Source organism: Sardina pilchardus, chromosome 4 (assembly GCF_963854185.1).
Source record: "Sardina pilchardus chromosome 4, fSarPil1.1, whole genome shotgun sequence".
NCBI classification, from domain to species: domain Eukaryota; kingdom Metazoa; phylum Chordata; class Actinopteri; order Clupeiformes; family Clupeidae; genus Sardina; species Sardina pilchardus.
In genome coordinates, this window is record NC_084997.1 from 15943300 (window position 1) to 15962863 (window position 19564).

The window sequence follows — 19564 nt, forward strand, 5'->3', positions numbered from 1 at the left end:
ACCAGTATAAATGCTTCTAACTAGAGGTAGTGAAAATGCCCTTAAAACAGCTTAGGGCTCATAGGGTTAATGTATGTCTTTCTTTTGCTTGCACTGGTAATTTCCTCGAAATTACGTTTTCTAGTTCCTCCTGATGTCAGAAACGTTTGTTTTCCTTGCTATAGCAACCTGTCAGATCTGTTACTAATGTGACCCAGTCTGAACAGAGCCATATACACGATTTGAACACTTGCTAAAAGCAGTGTGGACAGTCAGCCCTAAAAATCGGATATGGTATTAGATTTCAATCAGACTCGCCTGCAGTCTGAACGCAGCCATTTCAAAGTTTCAAAGCCACTTAAGTGACCTAGAGGGCCCTATTGTGGGCAGTTCCAGAGATGTATGTTACCAGCTGAAAGATAAAACAACATTCAAGCCTCTGTAACTCTTTGCCGTACTGGTTGTTCATGTTGTTTATCAGACAGTCACTCTGTTTCTGAGAATTCTATGGGGTCTCAGCTTTCAAAAGAGGTCAAGCATTTGATGATGGGCCATAGTTTGTGTGAGCAGTGCCCTCCTTAGTAGATGTGCAATGTCAGGCAAAAAGCTAAAAATGGGGCTGCGAGTTAAGAGGGCAGCATTAGATAATAGATAGATAGATACTTTATTGATCCCTGTGACAGAGCGCACCGCGTCTGTCACGCAAGCGGGCGCATTCCCGCCAGTAAGAACAAGGGGAACGGAGTTTGCCCTTGAACAGACATTACATACAGTTCACGCATACAGGAGATAAAGAAAATAAATGTTGAAATGCATATGTTGAAAAGTAAAGAATAACTATGTATTATGTCGTTGAATGATGCGAAGGAATAGTGGTTAGGCCGTGCGCTAAACATGGCTATTAGCGGCTGATGCAAGGCATAATGTCGGGGCAGTTGTGGCGGGTTTCGTGTGCGCACAATTGTCATCTGAAATAAAACCGTTGCGACTGTGTCAATGTTTGTCTTTGTATTGTGTATTGTTCACCTTACCTGTCTACCTGTCTTCCGGGGTGCAATAAGAGTGTCGGAGGTGAGACCCAGTTAAAGGGACGGGGCGCGCTCCCATAAGGGAAGCGCTCATGGAGACAGGGGTGTTTCAGTAGTTTTGTTTTATTGGGGACTTTAGCCAAGTAGTTATGATTGCACAGGAATGTGGTCAAGTAATGTGTTGCGCTCCATAGTATCTAGCCTAGAGGATATGTGGGTGCGCTAATTGATTGTTTGGTGTTTGGTCCGCGCCAATAGTATATAAGAGTATTGGCCGCTTCATTCGGAGATGGGCCTCTGCCGTGAGAGGATGCATTGTCTCGGTCAGTGTATGGGTACATAAGGGCCTAGCTATTGGGCATTGTCCCATGTTTGTGTTTTTCGTTTTGATAAGTGTTTTTCTTTTGTTTATGTCTCATGTCTACAACCTACCGGTAGCTTAATAATAAAAAGGAAGTTTTTCTTCTACTTTGCATTTCGACCTGAGTCACTCCAACTGCACGGACACATTATCACAATCCCCAAGGGGAAATTCAAGATTTCATGTATTCGTGAATTATAGGAGTTATAAGTGTGCTTAGCTCTATCATGAAGTTGTAAACATCTTTCTAAGCAGACATTGTGACAGTACTCACAACATTAATGGCATACATTGCTCTAAAGAACATAACATGATGACAACATTTATAAAACATGTAAAAAACAAGTGTATTCAAACTCCTTTGATTTATAGTTTTAAATGCATTTCCAGAGATCACAAAGTTGTTTAGTGACTAAAACTTATTTTGACTCCATAGCTACTAATAGTAACAAAATCTACAGTGTCCAAACATGTAGCCTAAACCAGATAGTCTGACTAGGATTTAAATAAATGTACACCAGCCCTTTTAAAAGTAGTAACTAAAATGAATTGCTTTGTTTCATAGCATGCGATTCATCATAATTTATTTGCTAACACTTCTAGAGCATTGTTAACCTGTAAGTTTCGACTCCGCACAGTAATAACACACTCTTCCAGGTCTCAACAAGTAGTTTTTCCTACCAGTTTGCTGTTTAAACTCCGTTGACAGACGCTGCTCTGAACTCTCTTGCCAACCCCAGTTACCTCTCCTGCTCGTTCTCTCATCAGCTCCAGGGGCAGAGACTCGATGCTCTGGGGTAAACAGACATTTTATAGATAGTTTCCCTCTTCAGTGAGCAATTACCAGTTTGTTCGTCTAGCAGAGATGTCTGTTCATTGTCTGTCGGTTTACAGACACACAGAACAGTGGGCATGGAAATTAAAGTATTAAACTCTGGCGACAACTGCTTCTCTCGTTACATGTTTATACCCAGAATGCCTTGCATGTCTTTAAACACCACAAAACAGCACAGTAATATATCATTTTCCTAAATATATGAATATGCCACTTGTGTTCTTGTAACATTTCGAATTTTACTCTCCTATCATGACAATTAAACAGTAATTATAAGTAAGAGTTAAACACCATTACTGTGAAAATTGTTGTAATGTCGGCTAATGTTTTCCTAATGATTACTTGCTGTAATCCCACATACGCCTGTGGTAGGACACTGAATGGATGTGTGAGGCAAGACATGGAGGGCCATTGCACAGGAGTGATGCGTCAAGGAATTGGCATAGTATAAGAAGCAATTTGGCCAGGGGAACAATATGTCTACATGGGTAGGTCAGAGTATGGATAAAGAGAACCTATATATATATATTTTTATTATTTATTTATTTATTTATTTATTACAAAACTCTACGTGTGTCCTCTCAATAGATACCAGAGTCCAACAATATTTCATTTCATTTTTCAACAGTAGGTAGTAGGGGTCAAAAGTTACGTGCGTTGTGTGACATCCTTGCTTGGTCCGTCTGTCTATGGACCAAGTTTGTTTTTTGAAAATCGGGCATATGGATAAAATTGTTTCGCTAATTGCAGTGCCCCTCAGGGATCAAATAAGCCACATTTCTTTTACATCCTGACATTGGAATGTTGAGTTCATGTACCAAGTTTTGTTCTGATATGTGCAAGCGTTCCTGAGATATCACCTACTGTACTTCCTGTTTGGTGGCTGCGCCGCTGATTTCGTTTGCGATTTCGGCTGTGACAGTTGATTTCGGCTGTGACGGCTGAACACTTTTGAAAATCAAAAATCTTTCTGGTATCTTTTGTGAGGCTGGTCTGTTATGTGACCTGTGAGTTTAGTTTCACTTTCAACTAAGTCCAATATGGCAGAAGAATGACAAGGGTCAGTGACGCCATAGTCAATTTCCAAACTACGCTGGTTCCGGCTGGATGTTCCAGAGTTGGACCGGTGGAGATATCTTAAAAGGTTTAGGAGCAGGAGCTGGCCAAAAAAGTGGGCTTACGGGAATAACAATAAGAAAAAAAATATAAGAAAACTTAAGAACACGAGTGTGTCTGCTTTCAGGAAGCACACTAATAAATATATTTTACAAAAACCTTTTCAGTGTTGATCTACTTTCAATCGTGTCAGAATTCGCCTCAACTTTGAAGCTCATGTGAAACAATGAAGCAGCCAATATGACTGTGCATCATGTTTGAATAACCAGTCAGGGAATAGACTTCCACTTGTTTATTTGTAATGCCAGATGATCATCAATTATTTCTGTATTACTGCATAAATAGATAGAAAAATAGTTTAATTTAACAGTTTACATGCAGGAATCCATGATACGCCTCATGCTCATGAACTTCATGTTGTTCATTCCCATCTCCCTGAAGCTTCTGTACTCGCCAGGCCTCATGTACATCATTCTGCCTCTGAAGTGGGGCTGCTCATACATGAGCCAGTGGCCATCCATCACGTTGCAGGACTGGCAGTCGGACATACGGTAACGGTCCATGATGGAGTCACAGTCATCCATCAGCTCATGCATCATGCCTCCGAAGCTCTCCCTCTCGTAGATCCTCATTCTGAACTGTCCTCTGTGCTGTATAGGACAGAGTTAAAAGTTCAGTAAGCATTTCACCCCTCTTTATGAAATTACCATTAATTATTAGTAGAATCTGACACGTGATTTACCATGGGGATCATGCGACAAGATCTGATGCAGTCGCTCATGCCCATCATGCGCATGTAGTCGGAGTACTCGCCCCTCTTCATGAAGTACTGATTACCCATGAAGTTGGAACGGTCATAGACCATGAAGCAACCGCTCTCCACCCTGCAGGAGTGGCAGCGACTGAGCATGGAGCTCATGTCAGCACAGTCGCTCATGCACTCATAGGAGCGACCCTGGAAGTTCCTGTCCTCGTAGAAGATAATCTGTTCAAGAGGAAGTGAGGGATTAATAATCAGTACCAGAAGATAGATATGATTCATACATAATGGTAGGTGCCTCTTAACCTTACCTTGCCCATCATGGTTGCGGTTGTCGTTCTTCCGAGACCGGTTAGCACTGATGTCCTGGCTGTGTTAACCCCTTACTTTTATACCTGACCAACCTCAAAGAAAAAGTGCCCCCTATTGTGTAAAGTCCTGACCTAGCAAAATGACATAGAGGCCCACGTAAAGGTGAAAGGCTTTCACCTCATTTCCATGGAAACCAATCTTCAAAAGACTTTAGATTATTCAACAGACAAGACAATAATGTGGATTTTTCAATCATGTCCATCCATTTGCTTATTTTCATACATAATAGAAGGAATTATTTAATAGGCAAGATAATATAGAGGCTGTGAAACTGGTACAACACAAACAGTAAGTCACATACATGCTTTTTATGATGTCATTTGGTCTGGAAATAGAAAGTATTGTGGTGTAATTGCTAATCGAAAGATTATGGATGTGTAGACATATTTATTACCAGTTTGAGGTTATCTTGGGGCAAGACATTGTATTCATATTTAAGCAATGAACGGCACTTATATCAACAGTCATAATTCAGGAATAAATGACTGATTACTGAGCCAAGTAAAAAGCTTTCCATGATTATGATGTCATTAAAAGTAATAATACTTGTAATTGGTATTGCAATGATCATCTGATGATACTTATTCTACTATCTTGATAATGGTATCGTTTGCTCTGCTATGGGTATGTAAGGACCACCAAATTGTTGTAAGGTTTATCTGACTCATTTGTGATGTCTCATAGGCCAGTTATCCTTAATTTGCTTATGAGTTTAGGAGTATCATAAATTACATTTTCAAAGAGAAAAGGCATGATAGTTGTGAAAAATGTTTCCAGTACACACATGGCCATTTGATAACTTTGTCATATTGTTAAAACATATCAAGGGAGTTCTGATTTCATATACAGTATGGGTGGTAAGACTACTTATGCGAATCAGAAGATTGAACAAATATAACCTTGAGTAAGATGTGCTTTTTGGAGCTAAGCAGTTGAGTACATATCACTAATTTGGTCTGTATAAGAAATCAACAAGTGAAACACTTACCTTCACCCTTCTTCGTGGCCAACTGATCGCTAGTAACTGACACATCGCAGAGAAATTAGATTGAGATGTGGTGTGGAAAATGTTATAGGCGTTTCATTTTTTCTAAATGGATGTCTGTGGAGGAATCCCTTTTCATCAACGTAATCCGATTCTGGCGAATGGCCAGACGTAGACTGCTGGCTAAAGCAGACCAGCCCCCATTAATGCCACCCATGATATGCTGCCAAGATTCAATGATCTGCGAGCCTGCCAAGGCCACCTTGGCCAGTCATTCACTGCATACCAATTTTGGCTTTGATGTCATAAAATAATGTCAAAATGGCAGCATGTTTGAAGTATTACACCACCAAGCCACCAATTAAAAGCACGTTGTTGTTCTCCAATCTGATTAATCTGAGTGATCCCCGGCAAAGTGACAAAGAAGGGAACCTTAGACAACAAGTTTAGATGCTGGAATTGAAAGCATAAGTGCACAGATGCACTTATAATGGAAAAGGTTTGGGCAGCAGAAAAGAGTTTCACAGGTGAACCTGTATTTTCATCACGAGTAATCAAACTTCCCAGTTTATGTTCACATTTATTTCCATCTCGTCATTAGTATACCAGACTAGAGGATTGTTTACTGAAAACAAGGCTGAACAACAAGCATAGTCGCATTAAATAGAGTCCATTATTGTTTTTATTTTTTTCTGTCGACATTCATCACGGTGGTTGCTAAGCAATGTTTTCAGGAAACACAATCCAGTGTCACTTAACAGTCACTGCTCTTGTCATGGAAGTGGTAGATGACCGCTGTTGTGTTCTTTTTATTAACCAGCAGAGGTCATTGTAGAGCAAGCTGTCCAGACTGGCAAAAACTCATGCGGGGGATTATTGCCCGAGGTCCTGTTTCTCTGTGGGATGCATTTGTTCACCCTCAAAAATTGTACTCAGAAATCAAGTGATTACCGTCAGTTCTGAACAGCCATCTTTTTGGAAAGGTCAGGAGTTCATGATAGCTATTTAGCTGAGGGCCCAAACTAACTGTACACTGCAAGTACTGCTTATCTAATAACATCTAACCAAGTGTTATATCTTATATCAAGATAAAAAAAAAATAGTTGGTATTGTTTTCAATATAAAGAGACCTACACTGCAAAAAAGGGTGTCTAAAAACAAGATAAAAACACTAAATCTGAGGTAAAAGGTACTCAAAACAAGTTAAATTATCTGTCCAGGCAGCAAGATAATTTTACAATTTTATAATTTAGAAGATTTCTTGAATTAAAATAAATAAAATATCTACAGAGGTATTTGGAAACTGAAATTGCTGGTTTCAAAAATCAGATTACTTATAATTGGAAGTTAGCCTACAGGGACTATTTTCAGGTGCTTCATGATATCATTGTGCTGCTGTGCCCATGGTGTTCCTTGATTATTATGCTGGAATGAGAGTATAGTTCCATGTCAAATTGCCATGTTTCATTTTCCGTTGTGGTCTTATTACACTTTCTAACTTGAGAGGAGACAAGTTTTAAAGTAGTACATTTGTCTTGATAAGACTCCTTAGAATAAGTCAAAGTATTCTTGAATTAAGTCAAAATTATTTTTCGAGAGTGCGCTAGGTAAGTCCCTTTATACCAAATATATTTTTTTCTTAATTTCGATACTAATTGAAGATTAATGATACTTTTAATTTTTGCAGTGTGGCAACCAGGGTGGGAATTTCGTTTCATTTTTGGGGCAAGGCCATTTGGCCTTCACCTTCTTTTTTTTTAGGGGCACCAAGGCCACATGATAGGGCACAAAGGCCACTGAGTAAAATTCGATGGTTTTACATTTCAGGGTTATCTCGACACAAATACATAGACCCGCTAGCCGCTGTAGGCTTTGAGAAACACTAACGCAGCCTCAAACTTCTTTAAGTCGAGGCCCAATCATTGCAGACTTTGGGGTCATAGGGCCCACCTACACATACCTCACCCCACCCCTCATCAAATCATCATTATGATTATCATATCACAATTAGTATTATGCTATATTGCTAAACATGCACTTTCACTTGAAAGCAGTCAATGTTTGTGCCAAAATTGTTTACAAAAAGTTTGTGAAAACTGCACATCAGGGGTCTGTTTTAGGCTACTCATGTAAGATAGGCTATATATAATTGCAATAGTTCATTCTATTGCATGTTTGCATGAGAGATACTTCTGAAAACAAATATGGGTGCTATTGTTTTGGGATGTTTCCCTCGTGCAAGCATCATAAGCCGTTTTCAGACAGGTTTCTGCACATTCTGCGATAATTACCTGCCGCATTTCTGACGATAGCGGACATTCAGAAATGACGCATAGGTATGCTGAAACCAAAAGTCTGTGAACATTGCGAAAATACACCGCTGTCTGAAAACGGCTACACTCTGGTAGGCAAATGGAGAAATAAAATGATATGGTTTATAATGAAATTTCATTTGAATGCCTGAATGTAAGAAAACACAATACCAAGTTTGTCTATGGTAAACGGCCGTGCAGATAGGCGTAAATCTGGAGATCTTTAAATGAAAGACTAAGTTGCGGGAATCCACGTTGCTCTATTAAATGTTGTTAAATAATTAAATAGCCTTCCGACAGGTTGAAGCAGAGCTTTGACACTAACGTTATCATGTAGTTTCAGTTTCTGTCACGCAAACGCGCACACACATGCATTCAATGAAAGTTCATACCACCACTTAATCGTATGGCTCTATGTTTAATCACATCGAATTAGCTAGCATTTCCTCCTGATTGCAGTAACGTTTGCTTTCTTTTTCTGTCGGTCCGCAATTGCGTGATCAATTGCGCAGCAAATTATCAGGTGAAGCACGGACCTAATTTCACTCACAGAGCAAACAGCGTTCCGTATCAGTTCAATACGGAACAAGACTTTTATGTGTCAAATACAGGACGATTCTGTACTATACTGAATGGTTGGCAACCTTAAGTCAGGGGCATAAAGGCCACTGTGGCCGTACGATGTTTTTTTTTTCACGGGGCATCAAGGCCAAAGTGTAGGGCAACGGCGGCCATGGCCGCATGGCCTTGGTATAATTCGCACCCTGGTGGCAACATTGGGGCGACGCATGTGTACATGTACTGTAACTCATGCATATCATTTTAACAAAGGGACATCATTCAAAGAAGCACTAGATAGAGTCTTTATTGTCCTATAAGGATATTCTTCTTCACACATTAATCAACATTCTATAAAAGAGATAGCAGCATTTGATGTTTACATCACATACAGTATAACATATCACACATCAGACATCACATATTGCACATTGCACATTGCACATCACACATAACATACAACATATAACATATAATGTGACGCCCACCATATACCCCCTCCCTTCTAGTTCCCCTCCCCCCCAACACAGTGCAAGCAAAAGTGGACAGTGCAGACAACATAAACACAGAAGAATAGAGGGGATGGATTATTGTCACCGGAGTTTGTTAAGTGCAGTAATGGCTGAGGGTACAAACCTTTTCTTGAAGTGCGCTTTTTTCCAGTCCAGGGCTCTGTATCTGCGGCCAGATGGGAGTAGGGTAAAAAACCGGTTCAGGGGATGGTCAGGGCTGCTTGCCATGGTGCGGGCAAGGCGTGTGGTGGCTGTGTCATTTGCATCAGTGAGGCTGGGGGTGGGAAGCTGTATTATTTTGGATGCTAAGTGGGAGATTTTAATGAGTTTGTTTCTGATGGTGACATTTAGTATAGTGAAGAAACAGGGGGAATAGTAGAGTAGAAGGGGTTGGATGATGCTTTTGTAGAGTAGCAGAAGGAGGTGGGGGCAACAGACAGTGATCTTAGTTTGCGTATGACATACAGGGCCAGATGTGCTAACGTTTTGCACCCATTTAAGGCGTAACGTGCGTGTATAAACATGGAGAGGATATGTATAAACAGGCCGCAATGAGAGAAACGTGCAGACTGCCTGCCGTGGGAGCTGAGAATGGCTATTTGCGCTTTTCCGTGTCATGCATATTAATTCCTGGGCGGATCAGCTGAAAATGGGTGTAACACGCAAGTACAGGGGAGGAGAGGTGCTAATAGCGATCGATTCTTCCTCCAGACTCTGGGACCTTGATTTTCAAACTAAATGCAAAATTTACTTTCATCAGAGAATATAACTTTGGACCACTCAGCAGCAGTCCAGTCCTTTTTGTCTTTAGCCCAGGCGAGATGCTTCTGACGCTGTCACTTGTTCAAGAGTGGCTTGACGCAAGGAATGCGACAGCTGAAACCCATGTCTTGCATACGTCTGTTGGTGGTTGAAGCACTGACTCCAGCAGTCCACTCTTTGTGACTCTCCCCCACATTTTTTAATGGGTTTTGTTTCATAATCCTCTCCAGGGTGCGGTTATCCCTATTGCTTGTACACTTTTTTACCACACCCTCCTTTCGCCTCTCTGTTCATTTGACTGGGCACAGAGCTCTATGACCAGCCAGCCTCTTTAGCAATTACCTTTTGTGTCATGCCCTCCTTGAGCAAGGTGTCATCGGTCGTCTTATGGACAACTGTCAAGTCAGCAGTTTTCCCCATGATTGTGTACCCGACAGAACTAGACTGAGACACCATTTAAAGGCATTTGCAGGTTTGAGTTAATAAGATGATTAGAGTGTGGCACCAGATGTCATCATTATTAAATGGTGATGTCAAAATGATGTGTTTGGTTTTACTGCCTATGCTTTTATTTTAATTAGAAGTTAAACAGACATCTCTCACATTGAAATGTACTATCATTTCTTTGTGTCAAGGCTGTGAGATGGCTGTGTCAGAGTGGATACATGTGCCCAGTACTGGAGTTGTATCGTCTAATTTTCTCCTGTCAGGTAAGAAATCTGAAGGTATCTACTATGATTGTCTGCTTCAATTTTGAAATAGTATGGAATTGTTTTTTTGCAAACCACATCCACCTCAACTACTTCTTTTATGCTGTGTCTGACTTAATCAATGTCATGTTGTTGCTGATGCCTGCCTGCCTGCAGTGCATTGTTCTGTATACAGTGCCTATAATATTCATCCCCCTTGGATATTTATTGCCTTAATAAATGGAATGAGCAGTACAAGCAAATTTCTACAAATAATGTCAATTATAAATGTTTATTAATTAAAAATGTAGAATGTAAAATAAGTGATGGCATACATATCCCCCCACCCCCCACTGAAAATGAAACCTGGCATTTTTCTAGGCTGATTTGACATGGAACTACACTCTCATCTGGCGTAATAATCAAGGGAAGTTGCAAACGGACCATGGGCGCAGTGATATCACGCACTACTTCTGGTTGTTGCCTATGGGGACTATTTTCAGATATCAATGCACCCATGGTACGTTTGCAACGCCAGATGAAAGTGTAGTTCCATGTCAAATCAGCTTAGAAAAACGCCAGGTTTAATTTTCAGTTGGTCTTATTGCACTTTCTAACTTGATAAGAGACGCGTTTTAAATGGGGAAAATGACCAGAAATCTTAGTCACTTTTAAGCATGATGCTAGCAAGCGAGATGCTAATGGTCTAATCTGATTCAATGATCTTTAGGCTGAAGCTAAAAGTTGTATTGCCAGACTCACAGAATGGGAAAAATTGTTTTGCCCGAGGGGAGGTGGAAAATGAGCTTATTTCCAAAAATGGCGGAATATCCCTTTAAAATAACTGACCTAAATCAACAGCGGTCCAGCCAATTGGTGCTAGTAGTCTCACAATTAGTGAAAAGGAGATCGTCTAAGTGCAGTGAACATGTATAATATATAGGGGTGTCACAATTTCGATTTTGATTAGAAATCGATCGAAATTACATCTCAATCTAGAACTTCAAACTCATAGGTAAAATCAATGTTGTAGCCACACCCCCAATCTCACATCTAGCGTGTATGCCAAGACACACACGCGTTGAACTGTGCTGTCAACACTCCTCTAACTTTAGGCTGTAGCCAGTTAAAATCGACCGAAATCGAAGCCCCTCTTGCTACTGTACTCTGAAGTCACCGGTGTGAAAGTATTTTGTCATTCATTCATGTCAGTTAACACTAACTTAGCCTACTCAACTTAGCAAATGAAAAGATGATCAAACAGTCCAAAATTGGCCTACTTTAAGGCTTAAATGCACATTGATAAGTATATATTTCATGAACAGTAACCTTGAGTTTCTTTTGAGTGTGCGGAAACACTCAAATGATCATTCTGTGTTGTACACTACATAATGTTTAGTGTTTAGGCTGTTTACAACCTTGCGGTTGGAACGGTTTCGAAACACCGAAACAGAATAGGAAAAGGGCCCAAAAAAAAGTAAATAGGAAAGGGAAGGAATGCATTAAGTTTTTTTTTTTTAATTATTTTTCTTTTTTAAATGAAAATCAAATTGAATCGAGGATTTGCAGAATCGTGACACCCCTAATAATATACTGTAGTAATATAAAGACACCGGCGTCTGGAAGGTCCAGTGACTGGTCAATCAGTTTTCTTGGCTATACAAAAGAATACTCCAAAAAACTAAAAAAGGGTATTGACAAGCATAAGTGAGGAAGTCGATCCAAAAAAATGCTCAGGTCAATGAAATCTATCATTAAGGAATGTAAGGAATATGACAAATATACAAATGTGCCTATAGCAGGCTGTTACCACAAACTGAATAACTGTTCAAAAAGAACAATGGTGGGGGAGGCCACCAAGGCACCTGTGACAACTCTGAAGAAGTTAAAGGCTTGCAGCTGTGAAACGTCAGTTATAACTATGACTTGCGTTTCTATAATGGATTTTTGTAGTCACAGGAGCTCTGGAGAAATGATGCATGCCTACACTTATTTCACTACAGGGAATGAAAAACAGACTTGAGAAGATTTTTCATTTTTTAAAAAAAGTTTAATAAATGCTCATTGACATTTAAAGTATCCTTTTAGTTATAGAGGGAGTGCATGATACGCCTCATGCTCATACACTTGAATCCCATGTCCCTGAAGCTTCTGTACTCTCCAGGAGCCATGTAACTCATTCTGCCTCTGAAGTGGGGCTGCTCATACATGAGCCAGTGGCCATCCATAACATTGCAGGACTGGCAGTCAGACATGCGGTAACGCTCCTGGATGGAGTCACAGTCGTCCATCAGCTCGTGCATCTGACCACCAAAGTTCTCCCTCTCGTAGATCCTCATTCTGAACTGTCCTCTGTGCTGTAAAGTATAGATATGAAAGTTCATGAGGCATTTCTCTCAACACTTAATGGTAAAAACTCAATCATCAATGGTTTCTGACATCATTACCATGGGGATGTTACGGCAGGATTTGATGTTGTCATTCATGCCCATCATGCGCATATAGTCAGAGTACTCTCCCTTCCTCATGAAGTACTGGTTACCCATGAAGTTGGGACGGTCATAGGTCATGAAACAACCGCTCTCCACCCTGCAGGAGTGGCAGCGGCTGAGGAAGGAGGACATGTCGGAACAGTCGCTCATGCACTCATAGGAGCGACCTTGGAAGTTCCTGTCCTCGTAAAAGACGATCTGAAAAAGATAATTTTGGTCAATATGGTGATGAACGCACTGAATTGCACAAGCTATTATTCGTAATTGAACTCATGCTAAGATGGGTTGTATCTATTAAGCCACTCACTTTTCCCATGGTTATTGACCTGCGAGAGATTCCTGCATCAACTGCCTGCGTTCATCGCAACTTTTATACATGACATGGTCTGTCGCCTCCCATTGTGTGTAAAAGCCTGACCCAGCAACACACCATTGAGTGCTATATGGTGTCAAAGTGCTTTTGTTTCTCGTTTCCATGTTACTACAGGCCCTCATTTTAGGCCCTTTAGATGTACTGTAGTCTCATAATTGTAGAAAGCAGTGCACCCATTGCTCACCTGGTACACCTGACTCTGGGTTCACCTGATTCATCAGAAGTTCTGACAAAACATGCAGTCTGATACTGGAATAGTCTCAGACATATTGTATGTGGCATTACTGTACTGCACTGTACCCTACTGTGCATACATTTAAGAAAAATAAAAAATTGGACCATATACTGTGTAAATTCGTTTGACATAATAACCAATGACAATATACATCCTCAAACTCAAGATTCAGGGATGAATCATTTGTTTTATCACTACTGTACAGTATTATACAGTAGCGATGTTGGTACTATTACTATGTGCTAGTTGAGAGCACATCAGTAGGCTATTTATCATTCATATGTTGATAAATATTAGTGCAAAATGTTGTCACCATAGTCAAATTGAATTCTTAATTCTTAATAATTGATTTTGAATTCGAAATAGGTCTTTATTTCCATTTTTGCACATCCACTTTCCAGTTCCTTTAGTTGGGCACATTACTACATCAGGCATTGTTAGTAATTTTAACAGCAGCTTAGCAGAATGTACTTGTATAGATATAATTATCTTTGAAATGGACTATGATTTTTGTTATGATAGGATTATGTTATTATGACTGACAACACCTCTCAGCGGACAATGATGGAAAATTGCCAGAACATTCTTTACAGGAAACATTTGGTGACATTGTCAGAGATAGCCATAGCATGAATGTGGCCTGAGCTACTGAAAGGGGTCCGCTAGCTGTTTTTTTACAAGCACTATCCTGAATGGCATCCATACATATTGGTCAGTGTCACAGTGTTTTCCACCTTTCTCCACATCCCCAATTAACCTAATAAAAGTCCAGTCTAACCTAATTCAAACTCCAGTCCAGTAAACCATCTTTGCATTATATCAAACAGCTGGACAGGGAGACAGGGAGGAAATCAGATTTTCCTATCATGCAAATTACATGTGATAACCTTTCTTTGTTTTTTATTATTTTCAAAAATATTAGCCTAACAACTGGTTTGCATTTAGAATTAATCTTATGGAAAGTATTCCACGCCAATCTTTAGATATGGTGAAGGGTATGTGGTGATGTGGGGCTATTTGAATTCCAAAGGCCAACAGAACTTTATCAGGATGCATAGTAACCTGTATCCATGAAATAACTGGCCTTTGAAAGTAAAATTCGCTCTGCTTCTATGGAAAATTAACATAGGAGTGTGTACACGTATGCCCCCTGTATTTTAAGAAAGAACATGTATTTATTTACGATACATTATTCATTGATAAAGAAAATTAGGTAAAATGTTGGCTCTTTCCTCGATTTATTGTGTTAAGATACATTTCCAAAAGATGTTTTGGTAGCACTTCCTTTTACAGTCCCCTATTACTAGGTGTTTACCAGGTAACAACATGGTAATATTGTGTAATTATGTGGTAACTAATCTAGGTAAAATGAGGGTAACTACAGAGTAAATATAAAACAATTACATAGAAATGTCTTGGCTATTACAAAGAAACTATTCTGAATTAATGTTTAATTACTTCTGAGAATGTACAGGTAACTACAGAATAATTATGACACAATTACTACATAAAAATAAAGAAATTATGACCATGTTCCCTAGTAATATCATTCAGTATTTCAACCATTCAGTTACCTACCATGTAATTATGTGGTAACTAACTGGTAAAAATGAGGGTAACTACAGAGTAAATATAAAACCATGTCATATAAATGTCTTAACTATTACAAAGAAACTATTCTGAATTAAGGGTCAATTACTCTGTAAAATAAAGGTAACATTAGCAATGAAATCTGCTACTGTGCCATCTGCTGGCCAATGAATGGTCCAAAGAAGAGCTGATCCATCTATGACAGTGACATCTGCCCCACAGGCATTCCTTCTTGATACTGCAACCTGGAGCAATTTTTTGAGTGTGGACTTGGCTTTACAAATCCTCATTCCATCCTTTGTAAACATTGAGGTTGGGACAGGTGCAAGCTCATATGAGACATTCTTAACATCAACATCACGGTCACTAGATAACAGTGCTATTACCCTTGTGTAGATAGCATACAGATTGTACACTTTGGAGTCACCAACTTGGACAGATTTGCATGTTGCTGCCATAGTCTCAACTTTCTTTGGTATGGAGCTACAGTATAAAATCCCTCTGGCCAGGTCTTCTCAAATTCTTGAAGAGCAACCTCTCCAATTTTTACAGCATTGTCTATGTTGACAGATGATGGAGATATCTTCCCACTGGTGATATTAACAATGCCTCCCAATGGATGGTCTTTGGGATGTAATGGATTTAGACAGGTGTTCAATTTCTGGCAAAGTCCAGCCCTATCCTTCGCATCTGCTTCAATCCTGGCGTTGCTCTCCTCCTTGTGATAAAGTTGAACTTTGGAGGTATTCTTCTCCTCCTCTTCCATCTTCCTCATATCAAATTCAATCCTACAGGAGATATGACGGCTCAATGCCCAGATCTTCAAGGCCTCTGACTTCAGGGTTATACCAATGATTCCTCCTGTACTGTGTCCGTATCTCATGAACGTTGATTCTATGAACTGGTTCACCTAAATTATGGCATTTGGCTGCCGGACTATAAAGGTGATTCTAAATAAATATGCAGGTTAGGTCCTTGTGCCAACCAAATCAACAACCAAACTTAAGCATTACACAGACAAAACCAGGTTCACCTAAATTATGGCATTTGGCTGCCGGACTATAAAGGTGATTCTAAATAAATATGCAGGTTAGGTCCTTGTGCCAATCAAATCAACAACCAAACTTAAGCATTACACAGCATGACAAGATAAAACAGCAATGCCCAAATGGCTGATGGCAGTCACAAAAGTGGTGAGGTGACGAACAAGAGGTGGTAAGTGAATCGCTGTATATGTAAATGGGACTTTTGACTTGATACCACTTTTTCAAAATCCCAGTAATTTTCTCCCTGCCACATTGAGACACGACCCCTTACACTTTTAAAGGGACACTTCACCGATTAGCATTAAGCTTTGTATCTTTAGAAAACCAGTCATGTTTTTGAATGGTCGTGCATCATTCCCTCAGTTTGCCTTGAGATGGGAGAAATACGGATTTCAATTAAACCCATGAATAGGACTTCCTGCTTTCAGTGATGTAAAATTATGATTTTTACATCATTGAAAGCAGGAAGTCCAACATTGAAATCTGTATTTCTCTCATCTCAAGGCAAACTGAGGGAATGATGCAGGACCATTCAAAAACATGACTGGTTTTCTAAAGATGCAAAGCTTAATGCTAGTCGGTGAAGTGTCCCTTTAAGGAGAAATCCAAAGTTTTCACCTTATCTTGAGGTCACCGAGTACTTTCGGCACGAAACAAAACAAAAAGCAATTGTTTTTTACCTATTTACAACCAGCAGCTAATGTAGCCAGGCAGCTACAATGCTACACTGAGGACATGCCCACAGTGTAGTGCTGTAGCTGCCTGGGTACATTAGCTCAATGTGAGGGCACTCTTGGACTTACCTGGCATTGTGTGCAGGACATTTTGAGCTTTAAACATCATCGAGTGGAGTTCTCACCATGCGGGTCCTGTACAGTATACTCGCCCGTCGATATGACCCTCTTGGATTTATTATCCCATTCACCACCTGAGCAGTGAAATCCTGCCCCAACAATTGTGGATGAAGCCAGTCAGGGGATGGGATGATTAAGATATCCCATAAGACATCAGAGTGGTTTGGATGACATGGAAGAACACCTGGTCAGAGCTGCTTGATACAGCTGCTGAGAAGCTGCCTTTGGACCCCACAGAGTCCAAGCTGAGTTGAATTTGCTTCGCCAAGCCCAGAGGGTAGACTTCCCTGGCCAGTGTAAGATCCTTGAAAGTGGCCGAGAAGTTTCCCCTCAAAGTCAACTGGCTGAGTTGACCCCTGAATTTGACCCAGCTACTGTACAAGACTCCTCATAGTTGGTGGCCGACTCCGTCATAGCGAGGACCTCGAGCCAGATATTATCCATTCCATTGTCCTTGATCCTGCAGCCTTTGATACGGTTAACCATGACATTCTCCTTTCTACACTATATGAACTGGGAATTTCTGGGAAAGCTCTTGACTGGTTCAAATCTTACCTTAAAGGGCGTTCTTTCAGCGTGTCTTGGCAGGGACAGATATCAAAGTCTCATGACCTCACTACAGGAGTCCCTCAAGGATCAGTATTAGGGCCCCTCCTTTTCTCTATTTACACCACTTCTTTAGGTGGGATTATTCGCTCTCATGGATTTGAATATCATTGCTATGCGGACGACACTCAACTTTTCCTATCCTTCCCACCTGAGGACTCTAGTGTTTCCCATCGGATCTCTGCATGCCTGAAGGATATTTCAATCTGGATGAAGGATCAGCACCTTCAGCTTAATCTTTCAAAAACTGAGCTCTTGGTGTTTCCAGCAAAAACAGCCATTCCCCAACAGATGAACATCCAGCTTGATTCATCCTCATTGACTCCAACTAGATCGGCACGTAACTTGGGTGTCATAATTGATGACCAACTTACTTTCTCTGAGCATGTTGCCTCAATTGCAAAGTCATGTCGGTATACCCTGTACAACATTAGGAAGATCAGACCTTATCTGACCCAAGATTCCACTCAGCTTCTTGTACAGGCAATGGTTATCTCCAAGCTGGACTACTGCAATTCCCTGTTAGCTGGCTTACCTGCTTGCGTATTAAGACCACTACAGTTGATTCAGAATGCTGCAGCACGACTGGTCTTCAATCAGCCAAAGAGGACACATGTAACCCCTCTCCTAGTTACTCTCCACTGGCTCCCTATAGTAGCCAGAATTAAATTTAAATCTCTCACTCTGGCCTATAGGACACTGACTGGATCTGCTCCTAGCTACTTCAGTTCTTTGATCAAGATGTACATTCCCAACCGCCCATTGCGATCTTCTGAGGAGCGTCTGTTATGTCGACAAACCATTCATGCTAGGTCAAACTGTAGATCCTATTCTTCAGTGGTTCCGTGTTGGTGGAATGAGTTGCCCAGTACTCTCCGTTCCAGCAACAGTTTTGGATCTTTCAAGAGGGGTCTTAAGGCATATTTGTTTAATATGCACTTAGTCTTTTGAGCGTTTGTTATGTGTTATGGTTTGTATAATAGTATTGTTTTGTTATAATTTGTCCATTGTTAGAATTTGACATTTATTCTGCTATTGTCCTTAAATTTAGCCTTACCATGCTATAGTTATTGTTATTATATAATTAACTGAGTGACTTATTTGATTGCTATTCTCATTTCATTGTTTTATTTCTCATTAGGTTAGTGCTTAATTGATTGTTTTATTGATAATATTGCTATTCCCCCTTTTTGTAATTGTTCACTGTTATTTAATTTGTATTGTTATTTATTTGTATGTCGCTTTGGACAAAGGCGTCTGCTAAATAACCATAACCATAACCATAACCATCCTAAGAATCGTATCACCAACCTCCTCGTGTCTGATATAGATTGAGCCCCGTCACCCTGGTCCACAAAATGTTTTTGTGGACCAGCTCCAGCAGAAGTACTGGATCATCATAACAGCATCTTATGTTTTCATTCAGACTATGGTGGAATTGTTTTCAAATCAGGATGTGACAAAATATTACAGACATCTTTACAGAGGGTCGCGTTCGCACAGGATTAATATTACCTAAGTTAATTTCTCAGGACCGTTTTACGGAAGGTAAAAGTGGCTGTAAATTTCACCGACATACTCCGTTATGTTTACTGACATGGCGCGTCCAGACGGGACTAAATTCCCTGGTAATTATTACTTTACCTGATGTCACCCCATAAAACCAATCCCGTCCGAATAGGCCTTAAATGGCGCCCTCTTTGGCAATCCCAATTGAACTTCAATGGCTTTGCGATATTTGACATCACAGTAGGCTTTGTTCTAATTCGCCCATTTTTTGGTGGCTATTTTGAAGTTCAAGATTTTTGTATGAAGGAGGGCACAACCATGCCTCATATTCATGATAGCTCTTTGGTTATGCACAACCTCTCCTAATTAATTAATACCAAGACAAAAATGATTGCCATTCTATGTCACCTTTAATATAAAAGCAGCTTGAAGTCTGTTTTTGCTTTTTCAAAAAGTTTTATTCAAACCTTTTAACAGTGCATTTTCTGTAGTTTTTACATGCAGGAATCCATGATACGCCTCATGCAATAGTTAGTTTTAGGTATTGAGTGTTAGGGAGTGTGCTGTAGAAAACAGCCAAAAAGATATAC

General features: G+C 40.1%; 2 protein-coding genes across 2 annotated transcripts; both read right to left on the reverse strand.

Moving 5' to 3' along the window:
* Window positions 1–3690: 3690 nt before the first annotated feature.
* Window positions 3691–4402, reverse strand: LOC134078019 (gamma-crystallin M3-like). The gene is made up of 3 exons (XM_062533648.1): window positions 4391–4402; window positions 4062–4304; window positions 3691–3969 (listed from the first exon to the last, which is right to left on the reverse strand). The coding sequence occupies exons 1-3, from the start codon at window positions 4400–4402 to the stop codon at window positions 3691–3693; spliced, it is 534 nt and encodes a 177-aa protein (XP_062389632.1).
* A 7951-nt stretch (window positions 4403–12353) lies between these two features.
* Window positions 12354–15842, reverse strand: LOC134077895 (gamma-crystallin M3-like). The gene is made up of 3 exons (XM_062533532.1): window positions 15447–15842; window positions 12717–12998; window positions 12354–12626 (listed from the first exon to the last, which is right to left on the reverse strand). The coding sequence occupies exons 1-3, from the start codon at window positions 15840–15842 to the stop codon at window positions 12354–12356; spliced, it is 951 nt and encodes a 316-aa protein (XP_062389516.1).
* Between the last annotated feature and the right edge of the window lie 3722 nt (window positions 15843–19564).

What these genes read in the sequence shown, in the direction of transcription:
- LOC134078019 (XM_062533648.1), bottom strand. An exon ending in CTTGTCGCATGATCCCCATG is followed by an intron (nt 3,970 to 4,061) that starts GTAAATCACGTG and finishes TGTCCTATACAG; the next exon opens with CACAGAGGACAGTTCAGAAT.
- LOC134077895 (XM_062533532.1), bottom strand. Translation starts at nt 15,842, where the DNA reads ATGAGATACGGACACAGTACAGGAGGAATCATTGGTATAACCCTGAAG. An exon ending in GGCCAGAGGGATTTTATACT is followed by an intron (nt 12,999 to 15,446) that starts GTAGCTCCATAC and finishes TGTGCAATTCAG; the next exon opens with TGCGTTCATCACCATATTGA. An exon ending in CCTGCCGTAACATCCCCATG is followed by an intron (nt 12,627 to 12,716) that starts GTAATGATGTCA and finishes TATACTTTACAG; the next exon opens with CACAGAGGACAGTTCAGAAT.